We start from the raw sequence: 15,203 nt of genomic DNA, 5'->3' as shown, positions 1-15,203 counted from the left end.
TTTTCAAAAATGACCAAAAACTGGCTAGAGAAAAACTTTGAAAGAGTTTTTTTTTTTTTTTTTTGGATGACTTCTACATACCTTTATATTTCATGACATGTCCCCCATTATCGTATTAATTATAATTTTACGTTAGAGAGTACTTTCAACCTTTTCAATGAACTCGTATTCGAGATGAGATCTCCAGCCCAATGCCTTTTTCAAACCCCGAACCCGATTCTATCATAATAGCACAACGAAGAAATTTAAGGGGAGACTCGATGTCCTAATGATATTGAGTTAGGGGTGAACTCACCAATCCGATTGCTTTTTCGAAGCCCTAACCCAATTTCAAATATGCAACCCGATTGAATAAAATCAAAAACTCGAATGATATTACATGTGATATCGCAATAATGGCAAAACGTCTCAGCCCCACAGTGCCTTTTTTGAACCCCTGTCCAAAACTTGAATGACATTATCCATGATTAATCGGATTGAGATGTTCACCACTATCGCGATGTCACAGGTAATGTCATATGAGTTTTGGATTTTATTCAATCAGGTTGCATATTTGAAATCGAATTAGGGCTGTAGAAAAACGATCGAACTAATGCATTCATCCCCAACCGAAATGGCCGTTAAATCTCCCCTTAAATTTCTTTATCACATTATTATGATAGCATCGAGTTCAAACTTTGAAAAAGACGTCGGACTAGAGATCTCATCCCATACACGAGTTTATTGGAGGTTGAAAGTGTCATCTAACATAAACTAAAGGTCATAAAAAATAGAGACGCACTAGAGGTCATCCATACAAAATACTCAACTTTAGAATGTGCTTCTTATAAAATCCATGAGTTAATTTCCATCCAACTTAAACATCCCACCGTGAAATTCACATATGATGACAGTAACTTTTTTTTTTTACCGAAAGCATTATTTTCTAATTTCTTATTTTTTGTGAGATGCATATTTTTATTTTGGGACTATGGATAAAAGTTTTCGATTTTTATCTCTGTAAAAAACTCCAAAATATACACAATCTAAAACAAAAAAACTCTTTAGAAATAGTCAATGATCATAAATTTAATTTTCAAAAACCAAATAGTTATAATGAAGTGTTATTGAAGGTTTATGTTGAAAACTTAATATACACAACCCCAAAATTTTAGACTTAAACTACTGTATAATATAATAACATAGACCAACAAAATTTGATGGTTATGCTACTAGTGGTGGACATTAGAACTTATTTATCATACAAAGTTCAATAAGAATGTGATAATCAATTTTTGAACTTTAATCAATATCCCAAACAAAAGTTTATTTAAAAAAATTTATTACATCTAATTCCATAATATTACCACAAAATCAACTTGTGGAATGGCAAATCAACATCAATACTTTTTACCATAAATGTGAACCATCAAGAGGGAGGATCGAAAGTGCATGTATTTTTGCCCCACTAAAAAAAAAAAAAAAAAAGACAAATCCTCCCTTATTGAACTAAGTTTGCATTAATGAATACTAAGAAAATAAAATATCAGCTACACCACACATCAGCCTAAATTTTGGAATCAAGTTTCATGATCTTCCTGAAGAGTTCTTTTGGTGCTGCAAGTTACAGTAACAATCAAATGTAAATATATTGGAGAAATAATTTGAATAATAATAACAAAAATAAAGTTCAAAACTCATATATGAACTTTAACTTTTGTTCCCATCTTAATGCTTCAATTTCAAGGGTTTGTTTTATTCTCCATGCTTAAAAAAATGGGACATTTTTGGTTTGAAACTTTCAAAATGTGTATTCAGTCATTCAACTTTCAAAAAAAAAATAATCATTGTAGTCATAATCATTACTTCACCACTTAATATCTACGTATTCAATACTCATCTCAACCACACAAACAACCTAATATGATTTCACTACATGAAAAAAGACTTAAATAGACATTTTGACATTTTGAAAATTTTCAGAACTAAAAGAGCAAAGAAAACAGCCTAAGGGCAGGGGGAAGAGGGATCCCCCTCCTACAAAACTATAAAATACTTTGTCTCTTATCAAAAAAAAAAAAAGGAACTAAAATGAATTCTTTGAAATTTCAAGGACTAAAGTAAAATAATTTTAAAAATTCAATAACCAAAACAAGACTTAAATTTAAAAAGAGAAATCGTGTTTTAATAGGGGGGAAAAAAGACCAAAAGGATTTTTAAAATTTACCAGGCATGCCAGTAAACCTCTCGTATTGTTCATATGCCTGTCCAACAAACATCTCCAAACCAGTGACGATCTTGACTCCAGATTCTTCAGCATCCTTCAAGAGTCTCGTCATCACCGGAGTGTAAACAGCATCGAACACCAGTGAATAATATCGTAGAGCATGCTGCAAAACAACCAGAAGAAATTAACCAAAGCTCAGATCATCAATCAATACAACAATATTTTATTAAGGACTTTGCCGAATGTTGCCACCTAACACGTCTAGGAGTAACGTAAAGATAAAAATATTAATCGGAAAATGATATTACCATGACATTCATTGGAACAGAGATATAGACGGCCGTCAGTTAATCATTCATTGCACGTAGCATATGCAACAAACTCAATTTAGTGCTATGCTTCAGACATTAATTGGAAAATGAAGGTGCATTTTCATAATTTTCACACTTCTCTTTTTTCTTTTTCCTCAATCTTCCTGACTCTTCTTATTACTCTTCTTTGTACTGCTACTTTTCACTTTTCTTCTTTTTTTTTTTCTCTTGTTCCCCTTCTATTTCTCTTCCGTATCTTCTTTCTCATTCTTCTTCATTTTCTTTTTCTTTCTAATCTTCCGACTCTTAATCTATTCATATTATCATTTTCTTCTCCTGACTCTTCTCTTTCTCCCTTGTGAAATATTAAGAAAACAGAAAAAGATAGGCGCAATAGCCTAAGCTTTGGGACACACCAAAAACATTGTTTATGGTTCAAGTAGATACAAGTAAATTTAATCTTCTCATTTCTGTTACTAACACAAAACAGCCTATGTTACAGGTCATTTCTTACAGTTCAGATAGATACTAGTAGAGAAACACCCGGTGGTAATTAGAAAAATCAAGAAAATGCGTTAACAGGCTGAATAAATAATCCAAGTGCCTAGCCAAAGTAGGAACCAACCGTTTGGTTTAGTAAGACAATTATACTTCCAATAAAATAAATAGAAATCTATAATAAATACACAAGCACGTCATTGGTGGCCACAAACCTTAGAAATTGGTGTTTCCTCAACTTTTGGTTGCATTCCTATTGATGTTGTGTTTGCAAGAATCATATTCTCCTCCGGATGGAAATTATCCAAATCAGCAAGAGTGATCGCATCAGCTCCAATGGTCTCCGCAAGTTCTTTTGCTCGTTCTTGAAGTACAAGGCAGGAAAATGTCAAATTTTGCAACAGGAGCAAGTGTACAAAAAGAACAATTGCAATTAGGACCATGAGCATCATAAATTTATAAACTAATCGTGATGGTTTCGAAATTATCAGCAACCAACATGTGGAAATATTCTTCAAAAGGTATGTGGAAAGGATTCAATCTCAAAATTACACATGGGAGTACAAGAGTGTTTGGCATGCCTTCAAGACTGACTGGTTAAAGTTATAAATAGTAGTAAAACGTGCTTCTTTTAATTACTTCTTTGAATCTTCAATAATCAAAAAATATTTTGACAAATCCCAAAAACAGATGAAAATCATTTACAGTGCTTTTAGATGAAAGTATTTAATTAGCTCTCTTTCAAAAATGTTATGAAAAAAGTGCTTAAAAAATACATAGCTCAACTGGCATAAAGCACATACCCTGAATCTCGACCTTGTATATTGTTGAAATTTTTTTTTGTCAAAAGGCATTGTAAACTTGCTCACACAAGATGACTTTTAGAAGGGCAAAGAGAGCTCTTAACCTATTCAAAACATGTCTCAAAATTTTCCTAACATATGCTTACATAATTAAAATGTTTTTAGGAGCATCACTTCACTGAAGAAGAATTATGTACTTATTTCTAAAGTCATTCCAAACTCGCATTCTCGCCCTAACAAAGTTTTATACCTCTTCCTTTGACTGGCTTTTGGTTCAGTAAGAGCTTCCTGAAAGATCCCCTAATTTGTGCCCATAATTTAGTTTCAAAATGCAATATTGATATCTTGTATGTACAAGTTCCCATCAAGTCAAGATGTCTTACAAGGAGATCCATCAAATAGTAAAAAAATTTATAGAAAGAGTTTAAAAGAAATGACACAAGAAAAGATTACAGCCAAGGAACACGTGGTAATCAAGAGAGAGGTACTATTTTCAACGGTAAAAAGAGAGACACTTGATAGATATAAGCTAACCATATGTACGATTGGCAATCACGACTTTAGCTCCTTTCACTTTCGCACCATAGGCGACTGCCTTGCCTGCTCCACCAGCACCAATGACAATGAATAGCCTGCCGGATAACGGTGAGGTAGATTGAGGGCTGCCAGTATCGTGATCTGTAAAATTAAGAATTGATCAAAAGAGGGAGAAAAATTACTATAAATGAAACTTGAAAAGATGGTGAAGCAAACTATACACGCACCTTGTAGTTTTCCCTCAATAGCAGAAATAGCCCCGACATAATCCGTGTTATAACCACAAAATTTCCCATCGTGTCTTCTTATAATGCAATTAACAGCACCAATTGACTAATGTATTGAACAAAACGTACACCAGTCACACACATAACTAGAGAAAATTGACACCCAGCCAAACTTCGATTTCTCCAGCAAAACCAATGAAGCAGAGATAATTTTTGCATCATCATAACAACTCAATTACCTTTGCCACTGGATGAACCTCATCACAGAACTGTGCTGCAGCCTCTTTATGGGGAATGGTACAACTGCATTTCAAATATATTTACTAGGATGACCGTTGTCCACTCAGAATATGTTAAATTGAACAAGAAAAACCATATGACTTTCTTTTTCTTTCCCTTTCCACATTATTAGAAAACAAGTTCATACTGGATAAATTTATAAAAATTGTATTGAATTCCAAATGTATACATATCATTGAACCTGAATCCAGCGAAGTCTGCGGATGAGTATGTTTCGAGAAAGTTTACTATGTCATCCACCAAGAAATGCACATAAACCCCATTGAAACCTATTGACTTGAATGCCTCATTGTATAACCTGGGTGATTTGCTGTGGGCCACTGGCTTTCCAATAAGTCCGAAGACTTTTGAATCAGGCCCTATCTGTCTAAAATTGTATAATGTTAAAAGGTCTTGAATTGTTGGTTGCCCAGGAGCTGAAATAATTCCGGCCTCGAGGGTAGCAAAAGTAAGATACCCACCAAATTTAGCACAAAGTATCCGTGAAATCAAGCCCCTTTCTCCCATTACAAGCCCTATTACTGGAACCTGAATTCAAATGGACTATAGTGAACATTACCTTAACAACATACAAGGAACTTATATGGCTTATGGAAGTTGTGTTAATTTTATATATAATTAAATAAATCAAAATACATAATCAACCTTGTTAAAGGTGAATAAATAAACATCAAGAAACTACTAAAGAAAAATACATAAATGGAAAATACCCAAAAAAGAAAATAATAATTAGGAATGGACCCTAATTTCTTTTAACACCCTCCCTCTTGGTAGAATGACGAACAACTTGAGTTTCTGAAGAAAACTTCATAAATCAAATGAGCAAATCTGGGATGGAAACAGAAACCCACAAAGAACGAAAACACAAAGTAGTCTAGAAACATAAACCCACGAAAAACGGAAACAAGCTTCCGGGCTGGAAACAAAGGTCCTCATGGAGAGATCGATAACAAAACCTACAAAGAACTTCCAAGTTGAAAACAAAGATCCTCATAGAGCGATCGACAAAACCCTCGAACAATTGATTGGAAAACGGAACATAAATCACAAATGCAAAGTGAACCAAAGCAATCAAACAAACCAAATCAAATGAGCCAAACGAATTAAATCGAACCAAACCAAGTCACTAAACAAATTTCTGAACCGAACTAGTTGCTGAACCAAAAATGAGTTGGGCAAGATGCTGCATTGATCCACGCGAACAATGACTTCGGTAACAGGGGGCACGGACAACAATGGTCAGATAGGGGCGGCGAGTAGCAAGAGGAGGAGCACGACGAATCTAATCGACGGCATGCACCGGATATGAGCGAGGTGTGCGTAACCGAAGAGGTTGTACGACAGAAACTTGAGTGGCGGCGAAAGCTTGAATGGTAGTGAAATCACTAGACTGAAAACCCTAATGTGTTTGATACAAGAGATTTGCTTGGATCTGCCTCCATCAACAGCCGATCGACGGAGGCAGAGGTAGGATAGGATCGACGGAGGCAGAGGTAGGATAGGGCGGCGGCTAAAGTTTAATGAGACAAAACCCTAAGCACTAATACCATGTTAATTTTGTATATCATTGAATAAATCAGAGTACATAATCAACCTTTTACAAGATGAATAAATCAAGCATGAATAAATAGACGGCATGTGCCAGATATGAGCGAGGTGTGCATAACCGGAGAGGTTGTACGACAGAAACTTGAGTGGCGGCGAAAGCTTGAATGGCAGCAAAATCACTAGACTGAAAACCCTAATGTGTTTGATACAAGAGATTTGCTTGGATCTGCCTCCATCGACAGCCGATCGACGGAGGGAGAGGTAGGATAGGGCGGTGGCTAAAGTTTAATGAGACAAAACCCTAAGCTCTAATACCATGTTAATTTTGTATATTATTGAATAAATTAGAGTACATAATCAACCTTTTACAAGATGAATAAATAGACATCAAGAAACCACTAAAGGAAAATACCCAAAAAGGAAAATAATAATGGAAAATAATAATTAGAAAATAAACCCTAACTTCTTTTAACATATGTTTGATAGTACAAGACTGGCTAGTTTGTGCTCTCAAAAAATATATAGTTTGTTGCCTAAAGCTAAAAAACAATAAATACATCCAATGTTGGTATACTGCAACAATCATTGTCTAACATACGAGGCTTAAACAGTAAATGACATAGATAAATAAAGTTATCAGATGTTCCAATTCAATCGTAATCCATAAACATGTTATAAACACATGAAAAAAAAAATCTCATCAATTTCGTTCCAAGTTTATTGATCTACATATATTTATAAATAAATTAATTAATTAAAAAAAAAAAATCTCCATCCAAGAAATCTTAACAAGATTTAACATTTTAGGGATGACTAAATTGTCACAAAATTTGAATTACATCACTGTGATTGTCGTTTATTTATAGATAAATACAACGTTATAATTGCTTGACTTTATATTAGTAAAATTATCTTTTCTGGGCACACTGTCCTCCAGACATAGGTAGTAAAGTATTGTACCAAGCTAGGTTACAAAACGGACATAGGTAGTAAAGTATTGTACCAAGCTGGGTTACAAAACCTTGTGTTATGTCTTTTAGTATTTTTTATTTGTGCTTTACTAATTGTCCTTGAGATTACTATAACATTGTGTGTAACATGTTACATTGTGTGTCATATAACCCTTCTTTCAAAATATAATTTTAAACTTTTATATCATATTAACTAACAAGTGCTAAAGTGAGTTTAGCCCTGCATTAATTTTTTGGTCCATAAGGTCGAAAGTTCGACTCCTAATAATTGTTGTACTTAAAAAATTAAGTTTCCAACTTAGATTCCTTAACTGCTACATTAATTCCTTTTAGAAAAATATGGCCACATAATTTGCAAATCCTTGACTTCCGGCTGATAGGATTTAAGAAAAGCTATCAACATAACGTAACTTTCAGCATGTAAACAAATTGGAATGACATGAGCCTTCAATGCATTAAACTCAAGGATATGGTGCTTACTTGTGAATGCACAATTATGTGAAAAATGCGTGATACATCAGTGATATCCAAGGCAGTTGTTGCAATCTTCACAATATCAGCTCCACTTTCTTGAATTCTTGCGACAAGCTTACCAAGATCATCTAGAGATGGAGTTTCTTGATAATTGTGAGAAGAAACAATAACTTTAAACTTTTGTGGCTTCTTTCCACGAATGGAATCAATGAATTCACGAGCAACCTGCAATAAGAGAGTGGAAAACAAAACAAAACTACTTACTTCTTCATCATCTAAGTAACTTGTTTCAGAAAGAAACACTATCAGTGGAGAAAAATCAATGACAAAAATCAGAGAAGGAAAGATAAAAGATAGTCTCGTCAATGTATATAAAACTATCTATTTTTGTTATCCAAATAGCATGTTTTGGAAAGGAAATGCTATCAATGAAGGAAAAAACTGTGTATAAAACGCAGAGAAGAAAAGATAAGAGATATTTCCAATATAAAGGCCAAGAGAACTCTAAATGAAAGAAGAAGGGAAGATTTCACAGTTATCTTTGACTTAGCTGACTGCCAAGCCAAGAAGATTGCAAAAAAGATTCCCAATTGGTAAGGATTTGCATAAATACAAAATTCCTTGAATAAGGTGCACGAAGTACAAGTAAAAAATGTAACTAAGTCCTAGAAAATTTCACGACACTCCTTTGCAAAAGAATTTCATAACATAATTCAACAAAAAATATTGATTGCTTGAGCTGCTCAAACTGCTTTCAATTAGAACACAAGCATAATTTAGCCAAAGAAGTACGAACCACGTTGCGGGTGCATTAAAGATAAATATATTTTATTAGTAGGAAATTAACCTGAAGTTCCACATCAACGTAATCTGCTCCCAACTCCATGGCTAATCGAAGTACCTCAAGCCGTTCATTTTCATCACCATCATATTGGCCACATTCCCACTTAGGTCTAGAAAATATAAATTAATGAATTAAACTACACACATTCTGCTAAAAAACTATTAAAATTGAAAACTATAATTACTTTTTTTTATAAGGAACATCTATTAAAATTGCAGAATGGGGCCCTACTGGAATCTACAATTACATAATGAGACTCTTTCAGTGAAATGGTTAGGGCGTTTCCACATGGAGCCCAATACTCTGGCGGAGAACTGTTGTGAACCCCACCCTTTTGGATAGGTCTCAGGCAGTAGGATTAAGGGTTTTTGTCAGAACCCTTGGTCTACTATTACTTCGGGTTTTCCTCTATTCTCTCAATTTATTAAGTGTTCTATTAGGGATGGGTTAAACACCTATTTTTGGGAGGGGTTTGTAGGAGGGGGGGTGATACGAAAACCCTAGCAAATTAATATTAGGAACCTTTTGGACATGTGAACCCCTAATTTTCAAACACTATAACCCCCCAAATCATTTCAAACACTATAACCCCCCAAATCAACTTGAGTTTAACCCTAAAGATTGGGTTAGACATGAATTGCCTTAAGATCAAAAATATCTTGAGACAAAGAACAAGTTCTTTGGCCCAATATTCAAACACTTCACAAGATAGGATGATCAATCCCACTTGAATGTTCTTAGTATGCAACTCATCACCTGAATTGCAAAATTCAAGAAGCTCTCTGACTAATCTTGAAATTAGAAGCTCAAGGCTAAAATTTAATAAAATATTAAAATTACATCAAATATTAAATAAAATATAATTAATAATTTATGCCCTAGACGGTTCATATCACTACTCTTCAGTATTAGTGTATGACTTTGCTTCACTTTAGCCAGTTAAGTTGTAAGTTGTTTATAGCATTGATCTTTTTGTACCTTACTCATATATACAAGTAGAAGGCTTTCCTGTATCAGATGCTAAAGACGAAATCACCGGCATTGAAAAATAGCATACAACTGAAAAGTAACTCTAACCAATGTTTATTCAAGATACACCAATTTAAAAAATTCTGTCCCTTGTAAAAAAAAAATAATAAATAAATAAATAATAATTAATTAATTAATTAATTTTGAGATATTAATTTGTATTTTCCAATTGACTTTCATTAACTAGACCTTCAGTAACTGAACTCCAATTAAAAAATATCTCATTTAACTTGTGGAGACTTGAGATTAACGAGTATAGATTGATCGAAGATAGATTCCTGTGGAAACCTGTAAGTAAATAAAGTAGGCAATGGACATTCTTTTGTAAGAATCTGGAGATCTGTTTGCGGGTTGAAAATTTTCAAACTATCCAATCGAATTTCCACAAGATCAGCACCACTAGTTTTTGCCTTACATGCATCAGCAATCATCAAATCAGCCGAATCAGCCATTATGGGAACACATACTAGTGATGAATTTTTCGTTATTTCTTTATTTCCCAGACCCAAGAGGGCAGTTGATGAATCAAGCTGGAAAAAGAAAGGGAGATGAAAATGAAACAGATTCTTATATATGCAATCAAGTCGCTACAAGCACAATTAAACTTCGAGTTAATAATAACAGTCATTATAGGAAGACATACTGGTGGCGAATTTCTCTTCATTTCTGTGTTGTCCATGACTTAGACAGCAGCTGATTAATCAAGCTGGAAGAGTCAAAAATATTAAAAATGAAAAGAAATCAAAGAGATCCTTACAAATGCAGTTAAGTAGCTCCAATCAAACTGCACAAAATCGACCCTATTTGATAAAATAAAGAAACTGAAAAGACTAAAGTTTTTAAAACCTCTACCTGGAGTTATTACTACATTAAAACTAAAGTCTTCAAGAATACCTAAACTTAATTTATAAAGTAAATAAAGGAAAACATGCATAAACCTCTTTAATAAAAATAGATCGAATAATTTAGTTTCAGGATTCTTACTAAAAACAATTTTTCAAATAAATTTGAAATAAAAAAAATAAAAATAAAAAAAAAAACCGTATTTCTAGGAAGAAAACAATAAAAATGGTGTTGAAGAAAAAAGTGCAAAAACATAAGCAACACATATGACATCAGACGTTGTCACATGCCCTGTACGTTCGGACTATTATTCAAAATTTTTAAAAGAAAAGATTGAGTATTAAAAATACTCATTAATTAACCTCACTACTGGGATCAGGCTATGCAATCAAATGCAACATGTTGAATGACTTTAAACTAATGGAACCTAAAACTTCGCCCTTTTGGCTTCCATTCATTTGGAGGTGCATCACTTTCATGCAAGAAACGATTCCACACAGATCCTGCAAACTCACATCTCCAAAGAATGAGATCCAAGTCCTTCCTCTATCTTCCGATAGAGAGTACAACAAAACGAACCAACTAATGAGGGCATCTTCCTCAAAAGCTGATCCATAGTTTTAGCTCTTCCATGTAAAACTTGCCAAGTATAGAACTTTATTTTCCTCCATGGAGCAAAAAACCCTAACTCACTTAAGGGAAAAAGGTCTAACAAAGTACAGAAAAAGAAATTGCACAAAAATCACCCTAAAGGGTTAGGACTCCTCAAACGAATACGGAATATCCCTGCTCTCAAGTCTAAAAAACAAAAGCTTCAAGCATGTACAAAAGAGAGACACCCTTCAATCTTCATCGCTTCCCTATTACATATAGAACAATGAAACCCAAGCAAAAAGAAAAAAGAGATCCTCAACCAAACTAAAACCAACGAGAGAACATAACGTAGAGGGGTCTTATCCCCCTACTAATCTTCCCAAAAGTATATATCCTTCCCCTCCAGCTCTCCCTCACCACACAATGGACCAAATAAGAGAAAGACGGGAGCTCTGGGAAAATATCCTTCCATAAGTTCCAATAAGTTCCTTTAAACCCACCGAACAACCATTCAAAAGGATGAAAACCAAACTTACTAGAAATAATCCAATGCCAAAGAGAGTTAGACTCAAGGAGAAAACACCCAAGCCATGTGGCTAACTGCAACGAATCTTTAAATTCAAAATTTATATCCCCCCCACCCCAAGGAAACCAACCTCTCAATGACCTCCCCCCGACCAAATGCAACCCTTTTCCTTTTCCTTCTTCCAGCCTTTCCAAAGGAAATTGCACATTGCTATCCAATACACTATGACTGAGGACAAATGGAAATGGAAGCTGGAAAAAACAGGGCAGTTCACAACCAAATCTCTCACCATCCACCTCGCTTCCAACGGCCAAAGACAGAACGCTCCTTTGTATAAAAACATTTGGAAGGGCCCCATCCCAAAGAAGATTCGATTTTTCCTTTGGGAAGTTAGCCATGGAAGCATTGGCACAGCTAATGTTCTTATTTAAGGCTCCATGGATTATATCCACCCCTAATTGGTTGTGTCCTTTGCCGTCACAACAATGAGACTATTATGCACATCCTGGTTTTCTATGGCTTTGCACTATCTTTTTGGAGGAGAATCCTATCTCACTATAGCTACAACATGGTCTTTCCTAATGGCCCCCTCATTCTCTTGAACATGGTTTTTATTGGCCACCCCCTCAAGAACAAGAATGAGATAGCATGGACTTTCCTTACCAAAGGCTTTTTCTGGCTTCTTTGGAAGGAAAGGAATCAACGTACTTTTGAAGATATAGAGCAGGATTTTATGCATGTTCTTGATCATCTATTATATAATTCTCTATCTTGGTGTAAATATACATCTTTTTTTTGTGATTACAATCTTACTTCTCTACACAGTGGAAAAGCTATATGTAACTCCCACGGCTTTTATGCCTTTTTGTAATTTCATCCCATCAATGAAATTATCTTGAATGTTTCTCATAAAAAAAATGGAAATTACACATGAGCTTCTCGAGACTTTTACAAACCTAGCTCGAAGCTCTAAAAAGGGAGAAGTAATAAATGAGAAAACAACAAAAAACACGACTCAAAGTAAGTCTACCAACCTTGGAGAAGAAGTCCCTTTTTCATAAAGACCGATCTTTTCCTAACTTTTTTTTTTTTTTTGAAGAGCAATCTTTTCCTAACTTTGTCCGCCACATGATTCCAAAAGAAAATGGCTTTGGGATTACTTCCAAGAGGGAGACCAAGGTAAAAAGAGGGAAAGGAGCCAACCACACAACCCACCAAATCCACCCACCTCAAATGCTTCTCCTCATCACAATTGAGCCCCATAAGTCAGAACTCATGTTAATCTTCAACCCAAATAGAGCCATTGAACATGCATCACTTTCATGCATGGGTGTGCATCAATTTCATACAGACAAATTGTAAGACATCAATTTCATGTACTTAAAGCTACTGGACGTGTATCACTTTCATGAAATAAAATATTTCAAGAAGGAAAGGAGGAAAGTCATCTCCAAATTCATGACTTCTTATGTAACAAAGACATGCATGAAGTCCCACAAAATCCACTTAACATTCTGGTTAAGTTAAGACATCAGTCATCACATAAGGATGTATTTTCAATCACCATACATATCATATAAAATCTATTTGGAAAAGCCAAAAAATATCATCAAATAGTTCCCAAGCTTGCTCTAAGGCATTCCAATAGTAAAAGAGTTACTTACCTCAATTCTTTGAGCTAACAAAAACCTCAGTCCAATCCTAAATCCAAATCTTAAATCTTCAACATTCAGGACTAAGTTAGGTGCTGCAAAATTACTCTAAAATTGCATAAAGAGTTGACCAAAACTGTCCATTCCAAAACTATCTTCAAACCTCCAACAAACAATTTAAACCGAGGCATTATGAACTTCCAGAAGTTAGAGTCCAACTTACCGTAATACAATGAATGAGAGAGAGAGAGAGAGAGATGCGCAAGGAATAAAGAGAGTGTTATATAAAACATTAACTTCGAAAGTATAACCTGATAACAAAATCCAAACATTAAAGGCCAAAAAAATCTTCACACTCATTTTCTTTTATCAGAATTTCCTCAGTTTGACAGTGAAATTATCAACTATTTCTACTTCCAAAAGAATCTCTACTTTACTAACATTTTCTCAGCACGGGCATGTCTCTTTATGAACCAGACGGCTTAAATTACTACCAATAACACCACAAATTTGAACAATGAACATTGTTTGACAGTTGGAGAAAGAAATGCTAAAGCACATAAAAGAAAAGACATGGAAACATGCGATTTAAGAAATGGGGTAGCCATAAAAACTATAAAATTGGGGGAAATTAGTATGGAGGTAGTAAATTAGTAAGAGAGAAATTGAAAGAGAAGGGAGAAATACCCCACCGGCGGCACTGCTTTTGTCGGTAGAGCACGGCGGCGAGCTACTGCGGACGTAGTTGGAGAAGATTGAGAGTGGATTGTTCGTCTGGAAAATGGAATAGCAAAGCAACAGACGCGGCGGTGTTGAAGGCTCTACTTTTCCAAATGGCGAACCACGGTTGGTCATATTTGTAATTATTGTACTCTCTTTGCTTAAAGTTGCTTAAAGTTGTCATGGGTTGTTTGGAGAATATTTTTGGAGAATTTTCCAAAATAGAACAAGAAAGGAAATTATTTATACAAAATAGTAAAATTTTAATTTTTTTAATAGAGATGGATAGAAATCTGTGTATCTTACAGTGATAAAAACGGATAAAAATTTATTAATATCTATCAGTGTTCTTTTTTTATTTCTATAAATAGTTTGACATTTTTTCTAGAATTATTATTAGATATAGAAAAATGAACAGAAAATTTATAAGATATAGCAAATTCTATCAATGATTTGACAACGTCTGAATATCTATCAGTATCTATCAACGTCTATCATTAATAGTTCTAAAATTTTACTATATCTTGTAAATATTTTCAACAGTTTTACCATTTGAAATAATTTTTCTTTTTTTTATTTATGAAATTTTTTCTTTTTAATGGTTGTTACTTGGGCTATACAAAAGTTTTTTTTTTATTATTGAAATGATTTGGCATAAATATCATTTTGGGTTCAATTTTTTGTTATCTAATATCAATAAATCCTAAATTTCTAAAATATTGTTCAACTTTTCAAAAAGTTTTTATTATCTATTAATATTTCCACTCTAAATTTTGGAAACATGTTCATATGTTATATTTCTGTACATAAATATTATTATGGAAAATTATCTTGAAAATTATTTTTTAGGTCCCTATTTTGAATCTAGTTTATCATTTAGTTTTTATGTTTCAAAATGTTATATTTTTAGTTTTTTAAGTTTGAGTTTGATTTCAATTTAGTTCCTAAATTTTAAAATACTATAATTTTATCCTTGAAATTTGAGTCTTGTTTCAACCTAGATCTCAAGATTTACACTTTTAGTCTCGATTTTTGAAAACTTACTTTCCTTATTTGGTGACAATGTCTATTAATTAATTTAAAGTAACTATAAAGTGAAATTTTAAAATTAAATTTATTA

The 15,203-nt window shown here is 33.8% G+C and overlaps 1 protein-coding gene across 4 annotated transcripts; it reads right to left on the bottom strand.

Moving 5' to 3' along the window:
- Window positions 1–1,287: 1,287 nt before the first annotated feature.
- LOC120088083 (bifunctional 3-dehydroquinate dehydratase/shikimate dehydrogenase, chloroplastic) lies at window positions 1,288–14,209 on the bottom strand. 4 transcript variants are annotated; one of them, XM_039045130.1, is made up of 12 exons: window positions 14,056–14,209; window positions 10,392–10,454; window positions 10,037–10,278; window positions 8,723–8,828; window positions 7,882–8,100; window positions 5,064–5,410; window positions 4,822–4,885; window positions 4,583–4,688; window positions 4,353–4,496; window positions 3,231–3,379; window positions 2,207–2,369; window positions 1,288–1,596 (listed from the first exon to the last, which is right to left on the bottom strand). In XM_039045130.1, the coding sequence occupies exons 2-12, from the start codon at window positions 10,425–10,427 to the stop codon at window positions 1,547–1,549; spliced, it is 1,626 nt and encodes a 541-aa protein (XP_038901058.1). In that variant the 5' UTR covers window positions 10,428–10,454; window positions 14,056–14,209; the 3' UTR covers window positions 1,288–1,546. The 4 variants fall into 4 exon arrangements, with proteins under 4 accessions (XP_038901058.1, XP_038901059.1, XP_038901060.1 ...); XM_039045131.1 differs by having other exon boundaries at window positions 14,051–14,203; XM_039045132.1 differs by having other exon boundaries at window positions 10,392–10,441; window positions 14,056–14,186.
- Window positions 14,210–15,203: the final 994 nt, after the last annotated feature.

This window comes from Benincasa hispida, chromosome 10 (genome assembly GCF_009727055.1).
Source record: "Benincasa hispida cultivar B227 chromosome 10, ASM972705v1, whole genome shotgun sequence".
NCBI lineage: Eukaryota > Viridiplantae > Streptophyta > Magnoliopsida > Cucurbitales > Cucurbitaceae > Benincasa > Benincasa hispida.
Note: the sequence above shows the minus strand (reverse complement) of the source record. Positions and strands in the feature narration are given on the sequence as shown.